General features: G+C 37.2%; 2 protein-coding genes across 3 annotated transcripts in view; both read left to right on the top strand.

Moving 5' to 3' along the window:
- LOC142346171 (uncharacterized) overlaps positions 1–10,040 on the top strand; it is a 27,365-nt gene extending 17,325 nt beyond the window's left edge. The window contains exons 5-9 of the mRNA XM_075398679.1: positions 1,359–1,369; positions 3,752–3,847; positions 4,652–4,804; positions 7,113–7,291; positions 9,489–10,040. Of these exons, the coding sequence (XP_075254794.1) occupies positions 1,359–1,369; positions 3,752–3,847; positions 4,652–4,804; positions 7,113–7,291; positions 9,489–9,726 (677 nt within the window). The 3' untranslated portion in view covers positions 9,727–10,040. The remainder of the gene's footprint in view (positions 1–1,358; positions 1,370–3,751; positions 3,848–4,651; positions 4,805–7,112; positions 7,292–9,488) is intronic.
- The window catches only part of LOC142345707 (uncharacterized), a 577,332-nt gene that overhangs the window by 216,339 nt on the left and 345,888 nt on the right, over positions 1–15,105 (top strand). The gene's annotated exons all lie outside the window — the stretch shown is intronic.

The raw sequence follows: 15,105 nt of genomic DNA on the forward strand, positions 1-15,105 counted from the left end.
CTTTGAATTCACCTCTAAAACTTTGCTGATTTCTTTGCGAAACGGTAAGTGAACGACAATTTTTTTTCAGTTTTAGGCAACCGGTACGGTAATAAATGGTTAAATAAATGATTAAAATTAATTTTTATTACAGCTTATAACTATTGAAAAAGGAGATAAATTTACAAAACTTTCCAATAAAATCGATTAAAAATAGATTAAATTGAATTATAAGCCAGACTTTAAAGTCGATTAAAATGAAATATAATTTAACTTCAGCTGATTTAAAAAATGAATTAAATTCAAATAGAAGTTATCTATTAACAAGACACACAATCAAGCAGAATAGCAAGCGCCAATTCCTTGAATGGGTCGCACGGAAATCACATGGCCCATTACCATTCATTTCTTCCAAGATGAGGGCCGAATGTCATTCTCTTCATTCAAAATGAAAGCCAATTGCTAATCACTTCACAAAGGATGAGGGCCGAATGCAATGGGCAGTGTGAGATGAGGGCAAGACTTCACGCAAGATGAGGACCGATTGCCATTCACTTCACGAAAGATGAGGGCCAAATGCCATTCACTTCACTCAAGATGAGGGCCGATTGCCATTCACTTCACGAAAGATGAGGGCGGAATGCCATTAACTTCACGCAAGATGAGGGCCGATTGCCATTGACTTCACTCAAGATGAGGGCGAATTGCCAATCACTTCACAAAAGATGAGGGCCGAATGCCACTAACTTCACGCAAGATGAGGGCCGATTGCAATTCACTTCACGAAAGATGAGAGCCGAATGCCATTAACTTCACGCAAGATGAAGGCCGATTGCCATTCACTTCAAGCAAGATGTGGGCGAGTGCTATTAACATTGCACAAGATCAGGGCGAAACCAGGCAACACGAGCATGTGAAAAATTAAGAAATAACAACCAGTATGACAACCACCAGACAAACCCTCTTAATACAATTCAGTTCATAAGCTAATCCCTTCTGAAACAAACAACATAAATATTTTTTCCTTCGCATGATTTCGCTCACCAAATTAATAATTTGTTGTCGAAATAAAAATGGTATGCGCTGAAATTCGAAATGAAAATGGGTTTGAAGTAATGTTTCAAAAAGCCATGGAGCTTTCTGCCAGCAGCACTGAAGGACGGTAGAGACAACAACTAAGTGTCCAGATCACTATGTTATTGCAGACAGTTAATCTTCTCATAAATTTTGGTGACCGAAAAATTATCACTTCTTTTCTGCCAATTTCAAAAAGTATCCAAAAACGTGAAAGCTTCAATGAAAGTTTGGTTATTCAAATCTGGTTACTTAAGTAAGTCTGGTTTATTAATTCATGGTTAAATGAAAAGGGGTTGTTCAAGTCTGTGGACAGGTGAGTGGATAGCGAATAAAAGTGCAGGAGGTCAAACTCTAAGACCCAACCTTCCCACCATGAGTTTGATTCTCAGACTGCTTTGCTGAATTGCATACCTAGAGACCAGTGAACTGTAAGGCTCTAAGAGAGTTTAAAGCCGTCTGGGTCTAACCTGTTTAGCACGTTTCTGAGGATACAAAAAAGAATAATTTCCAAACAAATAACGATGAAAGATTTCGGCAAAACTAAATTAAATTGGGTGCAATATTTGCAAATAATTTTTCATATAAGAACGGATAAAGAAAACAGTGTGCTATCAAGTAATTCAACTAAATTTAAATTATTTGATTTGTAACAAAGAAGAAGGATTTTTGTTTGTCTTTTATTCAATCTCAGTTATTGAGAAGATGCCATTACTTGGTGAATCATTGAGCGAAGAATGATACTTGCGTCTGGAGGTTGCCAATCAAATGTACCGGCTAAGCTGGAGGTACAAATAAAAGACCCAAAACATCTGAAAAACCGTCGGAATTTTTTTTTCGCCCCCAGTGTTTTTTATGACCCCCAGGTACAAACTATATGTTGTTATATAGCACGTTACTCTGCAAGAAATTAACACAAGCGCCTGGGGGTCATAAGAGATTTATTCTCACTAAAATGGGGGCGGGGGGCAAAACAGAATACATGAACCATTTTATAGAAAAATGTTCGGAAATTTTTGCTATCCATGGTAAATTTTTCTACAAATCCTGAAGCCTCAAAATGAAACATAACGTTTTGATATACTTTGATTTTAAAAACTGAAACTCAAACTCGGACGTTAATTTGTTGTGGTTTTGATATTTCGTTTAGGTTCCGCAAAAAGCCTTTCAACTTTATTTGCATTTATTCAGTAGCAACTTATTGGTTATATTTTAACGACTTCCACACACGTGGTGCTTATGAACACAAAATTTTTGAGTTAGGACATGAAAACCATATAAGCAAATCAAAAAATGACCAAAATGTTAAAGAAAATTTTGAACATGCCTCTTTAGCAGCTGTCAACTAGAATGCGCTATCGGTAAAAATTGAGAATTGGAAAACCAATTAACACGATTGTTGTACTGAGGAGGAAAAAAATTTTAATTATCAAGTCAGAATTTTAGGAGCAAAGTATTTAATCTTAATTTGGACGTGAGGTTGGATTAATTTACTTTGCTGGAGAAGTACTTGGCTTTTGGCTACCCTGTATGTGAAGTTGGAATAAGTTGGCTGATTGGATGTGTGAATTAATGGGCTTTTGGCTTCTCTGTACGTAAAGTTGGAGTAAGTTGGCTGATTGGATGTGTGAATTAATTGGCTTTTGGCTTCTCTGTACGTGAAGTTGGAATATGTTGGCTGATTGGATGTTTGAATTAATTAACTTTGGCTTCCCTGTATGTGAAGTTGGAATAAGTTGGCTGATTGGATGTGTGAATTAATTGGCTTTCGGATTCCGGGGATGTGAAGTTGCAATATATCGGCTACTTCGTTGTGTGATATTGTGGCTTTCGGCTAGCTTGAACTGCAAAATTGGAATAAGGCGGGAAATGTATTAAGTGAATTAAGTGGCTATTATTTCGACTAATAAATTCGGCTTATAACTCGATGAGTAATTATAAGCAAAATGTATTCGGAGATACAGCAACAGTAAACAAACTGCAAATCTGAATAAAGCAAACAGCACCTACTTTATTTTTGCGGGATGATACACAGACTGAAGTGCTTACTGCGCTTTTTCGGTATCTTTTTACGATCAATTAAAATGGATGTTCAATTTAATAGAACGAATAGTTTTATAATCAGCTATAATGGACAGAAAATGAAGAAACTGTTATCTTCCATTGGTAATATAAGGAAAAAGGAATATAATTAATTCTTTAAGCAAAAAGTTAAGGACGGAAACTCCAGCAGTTGGTGAATAGACATATTTTATTGAATCATTTTGTGAATTGTATGGTAAAAATTAAATTGATGAAATAATTGCCACTAGTATTTGAAACGTTTTTTTTCTACTTAATTGGCACTGTAATCAAGATACGTTTAAGACCCATCCCATAAACTTTTTTTATATTGAAATGCTAATTACGGAAAAAATACAATATATCCTTCCAAATGAATTCAAAATCTAGATTTCAAATTCAAACTGAATTTAAAAAGATTCTTGAAAGTTTTGAAGTATATAGTAATTAGGTCAGTTTTGAAGGTATTTCCAGAGTACTCTTCCGAGACAACCATTCATAAAAAACTCCAGTGTAGCCTTACTTTTGATTTGTTTTTGACAAAAACAGTGACAGGTCTTATGTCTTGATCACCGGTGCTTCGCTCCTGTTTTGCAAAACTGCAAACATGTTAAATTTGAAATTTGTCATTGTTTAGGTTCTGACGAGTGAGAATGTTCTGATCAACGACAGCGGCATATGCAGAGTGGCTGGATTTGAAGACAGAGTAGAGTTCAACAAACAACCACAAGAGGTACTCAATCATAAAAATTGAAAAATTTAACCAATTAGGCGAAACTGGAGATAAATTTAAGCCTTCACTAAATAATTTAATGTCTCAAAGCTAAACATGTCGCTATTAAACATGCATCCAGTACTTCTGTCTTTTTCTCAAAAACTCACCGGCTACAGACAGGAAGGTATGGAAAGCAAAACATAGTTTCTTGATCACAATGACCTGATTAACCCAATTTTATCTACGGGAGTTGACTAAGCTTCTCTGAAGGAAATAAGTATACACATTTCCTTCAGAGAAACTTAGTCAACTGCTGTAGATAAATCGGGTTAATTTAAAAACGACAATACTGGTGCTTTCTTACATTTAATAAACGACGATACCGAATCTCCATTGCGATGAAAAAACGACGATACCGAATCTGTCTTACGTCTAAAAACGACGATACCGAGTCTTTCTTACGTTTAATACCGAACAAAAACGACGATACCGACGAAAAAATCGACGGTTATAATTTGGCTAGAAAAAAACGACGATATACCGATAGTTTCTTACGTTTTCTAACCGAAGTTTTCTCAACTAGGGTAGAAACGACGAGAATTTATATTGTCTTGACAGTAATTTCCTACATCAAAATCCAATCGTTCTATTCATATAGTCCTATATTTATGAAAAAAATCGGGACACTTAATTCAGAGATTTTTGATGCCCATGCAATTTTTTACAGTCCTCGAATCATAAATATGGAAAAATATGGCAAACTATTGAAATGAATTGTGTCCGAAACCTTTTCTGCGTTTTTTATGTGCTGATCTCTTTTAGATGTTCCAGCGGTACCTTCGTTACTGGCCCCCTGAAGTGATCAAAGACGGCTGTTTCTCCCCAGCAACTGATATCTGGAGTTTTGGAGCCTTGATTTGGCACTGTTTCAACCCAGGCGAGCCACAGCCCTTCGACTCAATGACTGACCCTGAGGTATTTTTTGTTTTTTTTAGAGTGAATTCAGATGGAAGGGGGGTGCGTTGACATATGAACTAATGGATTCAAGGGGCATCTCTCGGGTAATTGGAGGCTCTCGAATTTGGGTATCCTTCGACAGATAAATTTTCTATTGAAAGTTCAGCTCTTATTATGCATTTTAGTAATGGCTGCATTTTTGTAACAACCCACCACTCCACCGCCAAAAACAACAAGCACAAACATCTAGGCCTAAGATGACTCAAACCAACTACCCCCCCACCCCCCCCCCCACCCTAGTCCAGACCTGGAATTTTTAAAAGACCGTCCTCGACTGATATAAGGCATGGAAAGGCCATCCTCGATAGATTTTTGTTATGAAAAGAATTTGTCAGGACTTTAACTGATGCCCTCGAACAACGGTCTAGCAGAACAACGGTCTAGCATGTTAATTTTTTCACCGCAGCCCTAGTAATTTGGAAAATCTGTTGAGATCTTGTACCAGCTGGCGAAATTCTCCCTCGTCTAAAAATTTGAATTCAGAAAAACCCTGAAGTTTAATAAAACTTAAGTTGTTTTGATGATATGACCCATGTCGACTTTTTACCCCCATAAAGATGTAAGATTAGGGTGGTAATCGCGGGTTTTTTTTAGCCAATTCCCAACAAAACTCTTATATCATTTTGGGGGTTAAAGAGGGGTAAGACGGTGCAAGAGTGGGGTAATGGGAGGTAATGTGGTGGGGGGGGGGGTAAAATGGCGTAAGAGTAGGGGGTAACTTTGGGGGTAAAACGATGCAAGAGTGGGGGTAATGAAGGGTAAAACGATGCAAGAGTAGGGGTGTAATGGGGGGGGGGTAAAACGATATAAAAATAGAGGGTAAAAGAATCCATTACCCCTCACTCTTGCTCCATTTTACCCCCCCCCCCACCCCCAACTCTATCCCCCTGCTCTTGCAACCTTTTACCCGCAATTAGCCACTACTCTTCCATTATATTAGCCTCATGGCAACTCCACTCGATTATCGTGTTACCTCCATGGTTGCAGAGTGACAACCGTGAACCCTTATCCTCTGTCTCCTGAAGCAGTTCGCCGTAGCTCTCAGACAACCAATGCTTGCCCAATACTAGCCATCCCATATGCTTGAAATAAATGTTTTATTTGCTCACTGTAACATCATTTTATCCCTCGAAAATTACCCCCTAATTATCTTTTTGGTGGGTAAATTGGGGGGTTGAGTCTAAAAGCGCATTCCTTATTACACATAACCGCCTTATGTTACAACATCATTACACCTTACCTTAAATCTGAAAATTCTCCCCGTATTCTCTTTGACCCTTTATCTTCCCTAAAAATATCCCCAAATCTTACTTCTTTTTGAGGGGGGAAATCTTGGGGGTAAAGTCTAACATTCCCTCTTACACCACTCTACTTCCTTTTTCGGACATCGTTTTACCCCGTAATTTCTTGAGGGTAACATTTTTGGGGATGGGGAGTAAAATCTAACAGTTCTTCCCTTACTCCCCATTTAATTTTGCTCCTAGCATTACCCCCCAATCTTACATTTTTTTGAGGGGTAAATTTTGGGGATGTAAAAACTAACAATTCCCCCTTTCTCCACATTAACCCTCACCTTACATAGTTTTGCCCCTATTTCACCTATTTTCCCCTATTTTCCCCCCATTAATCCCCATTACCACCCTAACCTAACATCGTTTTACCCCTAAAATTACCCCCTAATCTTACATCTTTTTTCGGAGTAATTTTTGGGGATAAAGTCTAAAAATTTTCCTCGCTAACCCCCACTACCCCATTACCCCCATAATCTTACATCGTTTTACCCCCCTCCCATAAACAATTACCCCTACTCTTACATCAGTTTGCGGGGTAATGGGTGGGGGTACTTTTGACACGGGGAATATCGGGTGGTTTTGGAAAAAACCACAGGAAAAACCCGGGGAAATTAACACCCATTTTACTTTTATCGAGCCGCGCCATTGCTATGTTATGCCTCAGCGGGTCATGGTCATTCCTTAGAGGCCCGTGGGACTGGATATGAAACCATCACAACCAAAAAATTAATCATGACCAAATTGCAAACTTAAAAAGGGGGGTCTATTTCCGTGGGGGTTTTATTTCTCATCTAAAATTTTGTGGATTTTTTTGAGGGGGTTTGTTTCCTATAACCGTTTTGGGCTCTCTCCTCAGTTTAGTTGGGCTACAAGTTATAGAGACCCCCTAAATATATCGTATTTGGCTACACTTTAAGTGGGTGCCTGTAATGTGAAAGTACAGAGTTATGTTAGGACTATGTTCTGTTTTACAGGTTGAAAACTACGTGATAAGTGGTCAGAAGCTGGAGATTGAGAGTGGGGACACTAGTGAGAGTGTGATGCCACCTCAGCTGTCCACAGTAATGGAGGCATGCTTTGCTTACACTCCCCTTCATAGGCCCAGTGCCTTTGACCTCAGGGAACACATCCACAACATTCTATTCCCAATTAGGTTACCTCATTTTAAATATTAAACACCTGCGGAAACAGAAAAATTTGTTCACAGGCTACCCAGATTAAGGTCCAGACCCATACAACTTCTGATTGACTATATTCACAATTTGGTCCCTGAGCAGACTTTCGTGCTATCCAAGGAATTTTGCGGCATTATCGCTTCTGTCCAGACCATGCCAAAATCAAGACTATAGATTCGCTGTTTTTGCTGCTAATAGGTGATTAAACGTCTTCAAAAATGTCTTTTTTATCAAGTCAAGGAAGAGTTCAAATCAAATAATGATTTTTCGAGAGTGTTTGCAGAGTCTGAATCATCAAGTTTTTTGGTCTCGTCTACCCAAGAAAAAGTGAGCTAAAAAAGCTTTATATAGAGAGAGTTTTAAGGCACGGTTTTAAGATCAGTCAATACTCAGATTTTGGTCTCTGATCAGATCTTTGTGCGACAGTTATTGGGGCTCTCTTCTCACAGTGTGTACGTAGAGTCCAAATAATCAAAAAATTTTGGTCCAGGTTCCCTTTGAAAAATTGAGACTATTCTCTGCTTTCGTGGCGATTAAGCAATTATTGATTTTCAAAAAAAATAATAATATCAAAAAGTTGCATGGAGGCTCTCAGAGTATATAGTGTGGACCATTGCGATTAATATAACTTAAAAATTGTAGGAAAAAAAGCTATTTCACTGTTTTTGTTGTTTAATGGCAAATAATTGTTTTCAAATTTAGTATTTTCATCCAGACAAAAATATGTTGCAGTCAAACCGAATTTTGTATGGATAAAATTCACGGTATATCGAGTCTTTTAAAATTTTTGGTCTAGCTTTTCTATTATCGGAGTTAGCTATTGAACTGTTTTGTTTGCCTAAAAAAGTGTTATATATTAGGTCGAAGATTTTTTTGAAACCAATCCAAAATTTGAATCGGAATATCCCCAGTTTACATAGAATTCAATTATTAAAAAAGTTTTTGGCTGGTTTGCCCAAAATAAAACTTAGTCTTGTCACCATTTTTGTACTTCAAAGAGTAAACAAACTTCTTTTTTTTTGTTATTTTATCGAGTCAAGGAGTTTTGAGAGCAATCCAAATTTTGGATACTTCACTTCTGTGTCATGGTAAGTTTTGATCTAGTTTGACTACGAAATAGTGAGTTAAAGAATTATGATATTTGTTCGTCTGGAGAGAGCTTTACGATACCGTTATTGCTCGTATTCAATTCTCCTATAATTCATCTGTCACTCCTCAACTCGGTAATTCAAGCCCAGAATTGTAAAGGGTAGAAGAAAATCAGCAAAGATTAAAATGAAAAAAGGACTGGCTGTAATTTACCAAGTTTTTTTAAGATTGTACGGACAGAGCTTTAGGGCACAATTTTGGAGTTTACTGGGAATAAAGTCTCAATTATATAATTGTTTGGAACTCCTCCTTTGTCGTCTCCCACTACAGATGAAAAAGGAGATGTAGATTATTGGACATTTTGATCTAAAAAACGGACGTTTAAATCAACTTCAGAATATTTTCCGACATAATAGTTATCTTTGTAACGTTAATCAGAATTTCATTCGACCTATTGTCAGACCACATAGGGACATCGGGCTGTTGTCAGACATTCGTGCAACCTATGATCAGACAATGTTCAGATTTTGACCACTGATCAGATTCTCGTTCGACCTTTGTCCTGACTTTCGTTCGGCCTATGATCAGACTATGTTTTGACTTGGTCTCTGATTAGACAATTGTGCGACCATTGTTCAGAGGACGAATTTAACACTTTTCAAACTTCAAACCCTTTTTCAAAAGCAAAGAGAAATTGAGATTTGGCGCTCTTTGATATTTAATGAACACAACGATAGCTTCTACACTTGTTTTGTCAATATCGACTATTTTAGGGGTACAAAATTTCAGCATCTTTATGCTGTTATTCTTTGCTGCAAATGTAACAAATATGCGATTTATTCTGTCCCCTTTCCCCTGTTTAGTGGGCATATAACTTTCACGCTCCCAGGCGCACGTGTCGTTTTGTACATAATAACAATCTATATAACAACTCTTAATTTGTAATTGGGGGGCCATAAAAACAATATATCACAATTTTCCACAGGTGCTTCTTGCTCCGTTTTAGTAAACAAGGCTGCAATTTTCCTCAATTTTTTGAGTTAATTTCTCAACACTTTTGTCCATATTATTTTTGTTTCCTCTTAGATTATCAGAACTTGCTCTCTATTCAACAACTTACTCAATTCGCCACCTGTTGGAGCAAAACAAGATTCCCGAGTACCAAGACCTCTTCAAAGTCAAGGGCGTGAACAGAATTGACCAACTGGATTGGACAGACTCTGCTCTGAAAGAAATCGGAATTCAGGATGGCCGACATAGAAGGAAGTTGATCACAGAAGCATCGAAACTGCTTCATGGTGATACTATTGTCACCTCATTGTGACGTCATCTTCGTTTTTCCGATATATTCCATAAAAAACACGTGTCTGCAATGAAGGCTAAAACTCGTTGGAACTGTTTTTTTTCCCACTAGAACATTTTTGAGGTATAAGTATACCATAATGTGGGGCTAGAATTTTGTGGGGCTATAAAGGGGAAGACCTTATTTTTGTGATTTATTTATTGCCTTATAATAAAGAGAAAAAATTGAAGTTTTTTTATGAGTTGCTTCATTAGGTCGGCAATTATTTGTATTCTCTGATCATATGAAAAATTGAGTTATGAATTAGTAAATGTTCAATAAAGCATTTTGGATGATTTGTTTTTATTTAACTGTCATGATGTTGTGTCCATTTTCATTTATGATTTCCTAAAAAAATTTTGGTATAATTTTTTATTTGAATGAAACATGGATGCATATATTTTCAGCGTGCTAATTTTGACCTAAGCACTTTCAAACTTTCAAAAAAAAATCATTTTAGTTGCTGAGTATCCAAAAGACTGTCCAAAAACATCCGAGCGCTGGCGACTGCAGAAAGCTAAATACAAAACGCGAGTCTTTCCCATTATCGCTCCCCGCTTAGTGAACATGATATAAAAATACCAAAGGGATACCATAATATACCCCCATTATAATTTTGTGGTGTGGGGGTCATAAGAGGAAAGATCCCAAAATACTTTAGAATCGCATCAAAAGCGCTGCATTAAGTCATCCATTAATCTGACAATGATCCATTGCGAAAGATCGCCGATCATATAGGAAGCCAAATCGAACAACAAAGGAAGAAAAGTCTATTGATGCTTTAATGACCTTAATATACCTCGAATGGTTATCATGCACAATCTTCAAGAATAGTGTGTAAAATTTTGCAAGATAACCTTTTATCTTGTGATTATGCAATTCACTCACATATTCATGCTAGCATCTCTAAGCCTAAGCTGGCTACTGCCAAACCCAACCATTGGTCTGTAGTTTGAGAGCGATCCCCAAGACTAGTCGGTTATCTTTGATTAATTTAAAAAATTATATACCTAAGCTATGTTTTTTCCGATTACGACCTCTCCTCCCCCCATCTTAGTAAGCATATACTTTTTTATGCCCCCCCCCCCCCTGGTGCACGTGATATTCAACCACCAGCGATTTTGTTTGATCTCTTTTGTTCCAAATTGTGCTACATAGCAGCTCTGTTTTTAAAGCCCTCACTTACAGCACATTATGCAGCACGTTATACGAGCTATTTTCAATTCACTTGCCTTCTATATGGACAACTTCCAAGTTTTAACAATTTAAATCTAATAAAAACACACATATCCGACGGCCGGAAAATAGCCACCGTCGGTTCCCATAATCCCAATTGGGACTGAAGGAACGGGAAAAAATTTAAAATTGATTCCAAAAAAAATATTTCAAAATGTGAAATATTTTGATTTCAATCCGTAGATAGACATTTTTCTAGACTCCAGTTTCCTAATGACGCAATACAGTGTCAATACCAATACGCACTGGAAATGCTTACTACGACTTATGAAAAGATAGTTTGAGAGACCTAAAGTTTGGTAGCTAAAGTTATGGTTTATTTCCATTCTTTGAGGGATTAGGTTGCTCGGAGGAACTGGCCTTTAGAAGCGCGTTATCAGAATAAGTGAAGAATAAAACTATTTGTTTGAATAAATTTCAAAATTTTTGAATAAAGATAATTCAGGAAAAAACAAGCTATGTTTTCAGAAAGAAGTTTAGTAACTCCTCGACTTCCGTACTTCAAAGTAAGCATAGAACTTTTACTACACAAATGGAAAAGATCCGAAATATAAGTTTTCGATTTATGTGTTTTATATGGACAATGTCTAATTTATAGAAATTTAGATCGAAAATACAGTGACTTTCTTGCAAAATTGTTTCGAGATGCAAACTGGTATCATTCCGTAATTGTCATTCTTTGGAATCACTCTGTAATTAAACATAACCAGTCTCCTAATGAGGCATTACATGATCTTGTATTAACACCAATAAGCATCGAAAAAACTTGCTAAGATTTTCTAAGAACAGAATTTGGGAAGCGGGCGCTGAAGTTCGGCGTTAGAAAAATTATCAAAAAAAAAACGAAATATAGTCACTGAGCTGTATGTGAAACAAAACACTGGTGTGGAAACAAACTGTTCATTTGACGATTTTCGGGTCTTAGTCTCCTCAGCTTAGTGGTCAAATAAACTAAAACCCCCTCCCCCAATTGTGGTAATTATACCATAACGGAGAGTTATAACTTCATTGGTGGGTTATAATGGGAAAAAACCAATTTTTTTTAGCTTAACGCCCCCGGACTGATCTGCAAATCAAGATCAGTACTGGGCACGTCAAATTGAAAGTCTTTTATCGGTACTGATTCAGAGCTATCATCATGCCACTTTTTACACTTGTCAGTATAAATGCAAGTCTCGGCCTAGACGTGCAAGTCTAAATGCAAGTCTTGGCCTAGACGTGCAAGTCTAAACGCAAGTCTTGGCCAAGACGTGCACGTCTAAATGCAAGTCTTGGCCTAGACCTGGCACGTCTAAAACACGTCAAAAATAGCCTAAAAACATCAAAAATGGCCGCAAAAACGTCCGAAATAGGTCCCAAAAACGTCAAAGATTGCCGAAAAAGACGTCAGAAAGGGCCGAAAAAACGTCTAAATTAGGTCCCAAAAACGTCAAAAATAGCCGAAAAAAATGTCAGAAATGGCCGAAAAAACATCCAAAACAACCAAAAAATACGTCAGAAATAGCCGAAAAAAAGGTCAGAAATGGCCGGAAAAACGTCCAAAATAGCCAAAAAAGACGTCAGAAATGGCCAAAAAAAACGTCCAAAATAGGTCCCAAAAACGTCAAAAAGAGCCGAAAATGGTTATTAACGAATGAGCACTGGGCATGAGCTAGTTTTTTTGGGGTACAGAGTCTGAATTCTTGAAAAATTACTAAAAGTACTGAACTGATCAGACCGAGACCTGGCTGATTAGGACCGCCGTGAATTAAGCTTCTAAACTAAATATATGACATCCATTTTTAATAAGTTTTCGAGGAAATAAAGGGCAAAAAGCACTGCCCCCCGGCATTTTGGTTATCTGGTTATTCTGGTTATAACTGGTCATTCTGGCCATTCTGGTTATAATCGTTTATAACTATTACTTTGGAACTAACTGGTGACAATACCGGATCTCGGGCTAAAGTAAATGAAGGTATTATCATCGTCAAATTGGAGCAATTTTCCTTTGACGCACCTTCTGCCTGATTTGAACCGTTTTGTGCCAAAATGGGGTCAGTTGCGGCTTGATGTCTGGTCTGATAACTGGCCCTCGGGTCAGCAAGGGGAACCTAACCGTTTCTCTTCACATTTTTCCCTAGGATATGAATGTTTGACATGATAGTAATGTTCAACAAATCTGAAATATCAAGAATTGTCAATTTTTGGCTAAAATTCGGCTCGAAATGCCTGAAAATTGGCTGAAAACGGCCCAAAAACACCTTAAAACGGCCCCATATGGCCTCTGGTCGCCCTGTGTCTTCTTGCCGGTTCGCCTTTGCTCATTTGGTATCAGCTGGTATCAGTTTTCAGGCGCCACGGGAAAGGGCATATGAGAAAAACCAAAAATCATGTCACGTTGCGAAAAATTCTGGAAATCGAATTTTTCACTAGAATTTTTTTGGAAGCTGGTTTTGACTTGGGAATCAACTTGCAAGTGTAATCCAAGTCTTGGCAAAGACTTGTCAGACTTGCAGACTTGTTTTTAGACGTGCATACTGCCGATATATGCTTGTAGACTTGCAATTTGACGTTCCCAGTACTGATCCTGACTTGTAATTCAGTCCGGGCCCTAAAAACATTGTTCGACCTCATGTTTGGTGCGACTCAAGTTATCACTTCAGAAATAAAAAAAATGTGAATAGATCTCAAACAATTAAGTCAGCGCTTCATTATATTTCAAGATCATTATTGAAAAGATTCCCTATAACGTGCTAAGATGAGGGGGCTAGTAAAATGAGATCTCCGTTTGACCCCTCCCCCCGTAGGTTACACACCCTCACCCCCCGCTACAGAGTTGTTAGCATTACACCAATCTTTATGCAAAAGTATGGCACGTGCGCTCGGGTGCAAATAACATGCACCCACTCGGCTGTGGGTTACAAAAGAGAAGAAAACGTCTTTCCCATTATAGCCACTTCAGCTTAGTAGTCAGATAACTTCTAATTCCCCATCATGGAATACCATAAGGAGGGCTACAGTTTTATAGGCGGTTATAATGGGAAAAACAAGAAAAAATTTCAAATGTTCAAATGTTTTCAATTTATGTTATACAATTTGGGGAGTTAATTTGAAGACGGCTTAAATTTTTTGAAGACGGATTCTGCATTTTCATAACATCAAAGAATTGTTGCTGTGGGGGAACTATTTACTCAAATAGGTTTTTGTTGAGTCATTTGTTCTGAAATGTGCTACAATCAGTTACATTTTTTGAAAATATTAGTGCTATTTCGAGAATTCATGTTTTAGTGCGTGAAGAACAAACTTGATTTGGACAAAGTTCAACTTAACATGTAAACAAAACACTAAGTAGTTTTTTTGAAAATATTAGTGCTATTTCGAGAATTTACGTTTTAGTGCGCGAAGAACAAACTTGATTTCGACAAAGTCCAATTTAACATGTAAACAAATCACTAAGTAGTTTGCATAATCTACCATTTTAAGATCACTAACTCAAACTGAGATTACCTTGGCGTGATAATATCACGCTAACTTGAAGAACACCAACTTAGCCTTAATAACTCTGTCGACACTGTTATCTCTATTCAATAGGATACTAAGGAGACACGTGTTCGCAAGTATAAAAGGAGATTTCACGCTCATTCACCAACACTTCTCTGTCCCCGATAACTTCAAATTTTAATCAAATTCCCGTATTGATCCCTTGTTAAAAATCTCAACCTACTTGAGATAGATTTTAACTTAGAATATTTTGAGACTAGTTCTTAACTTAGTGAACTTAGTCAGAAATTATTAACTTAGCACAATTTTGGAAATAAGGTAAGTTCAACTTAACTTCTCTTAAATTCGATCTAAGTTACAATTTATATATTTAAAAATATTCAACCTGTGTAATCTCAGTCTTAATAACTATAACCATTCTATCCCCTCATGCTCGGTTCATTTTTAGTGCTGTTTAACAGAACTTTTTAATTCAATTTTGCAATTAATTTTCTTTAACACTTAGCTATATACCAAGAGTAGAAATTTCAGTTTATAAATGTGGTCCCGCGAATAATCCCGTCGTTTAAATGTCTACTATACGGACCATCAGTATAAATGGTGGTCCCAGAGAGGCTCTAAGATTAATTTGTTCTATCTGGAATT

This window comes from Convolutriloba macropyga, chromosome 9, assembly GCF_964194025.1.
Source record: "Convolutriloba macropyga chromosome 9, txConMacr16.3, whole genome shotgun sequence".
NCBI lineage: Eukaryota > Metazoa > Xenacoelomorpha > Acoela > Convolutidae > Convolutriloba > Convolutriloba macropyga.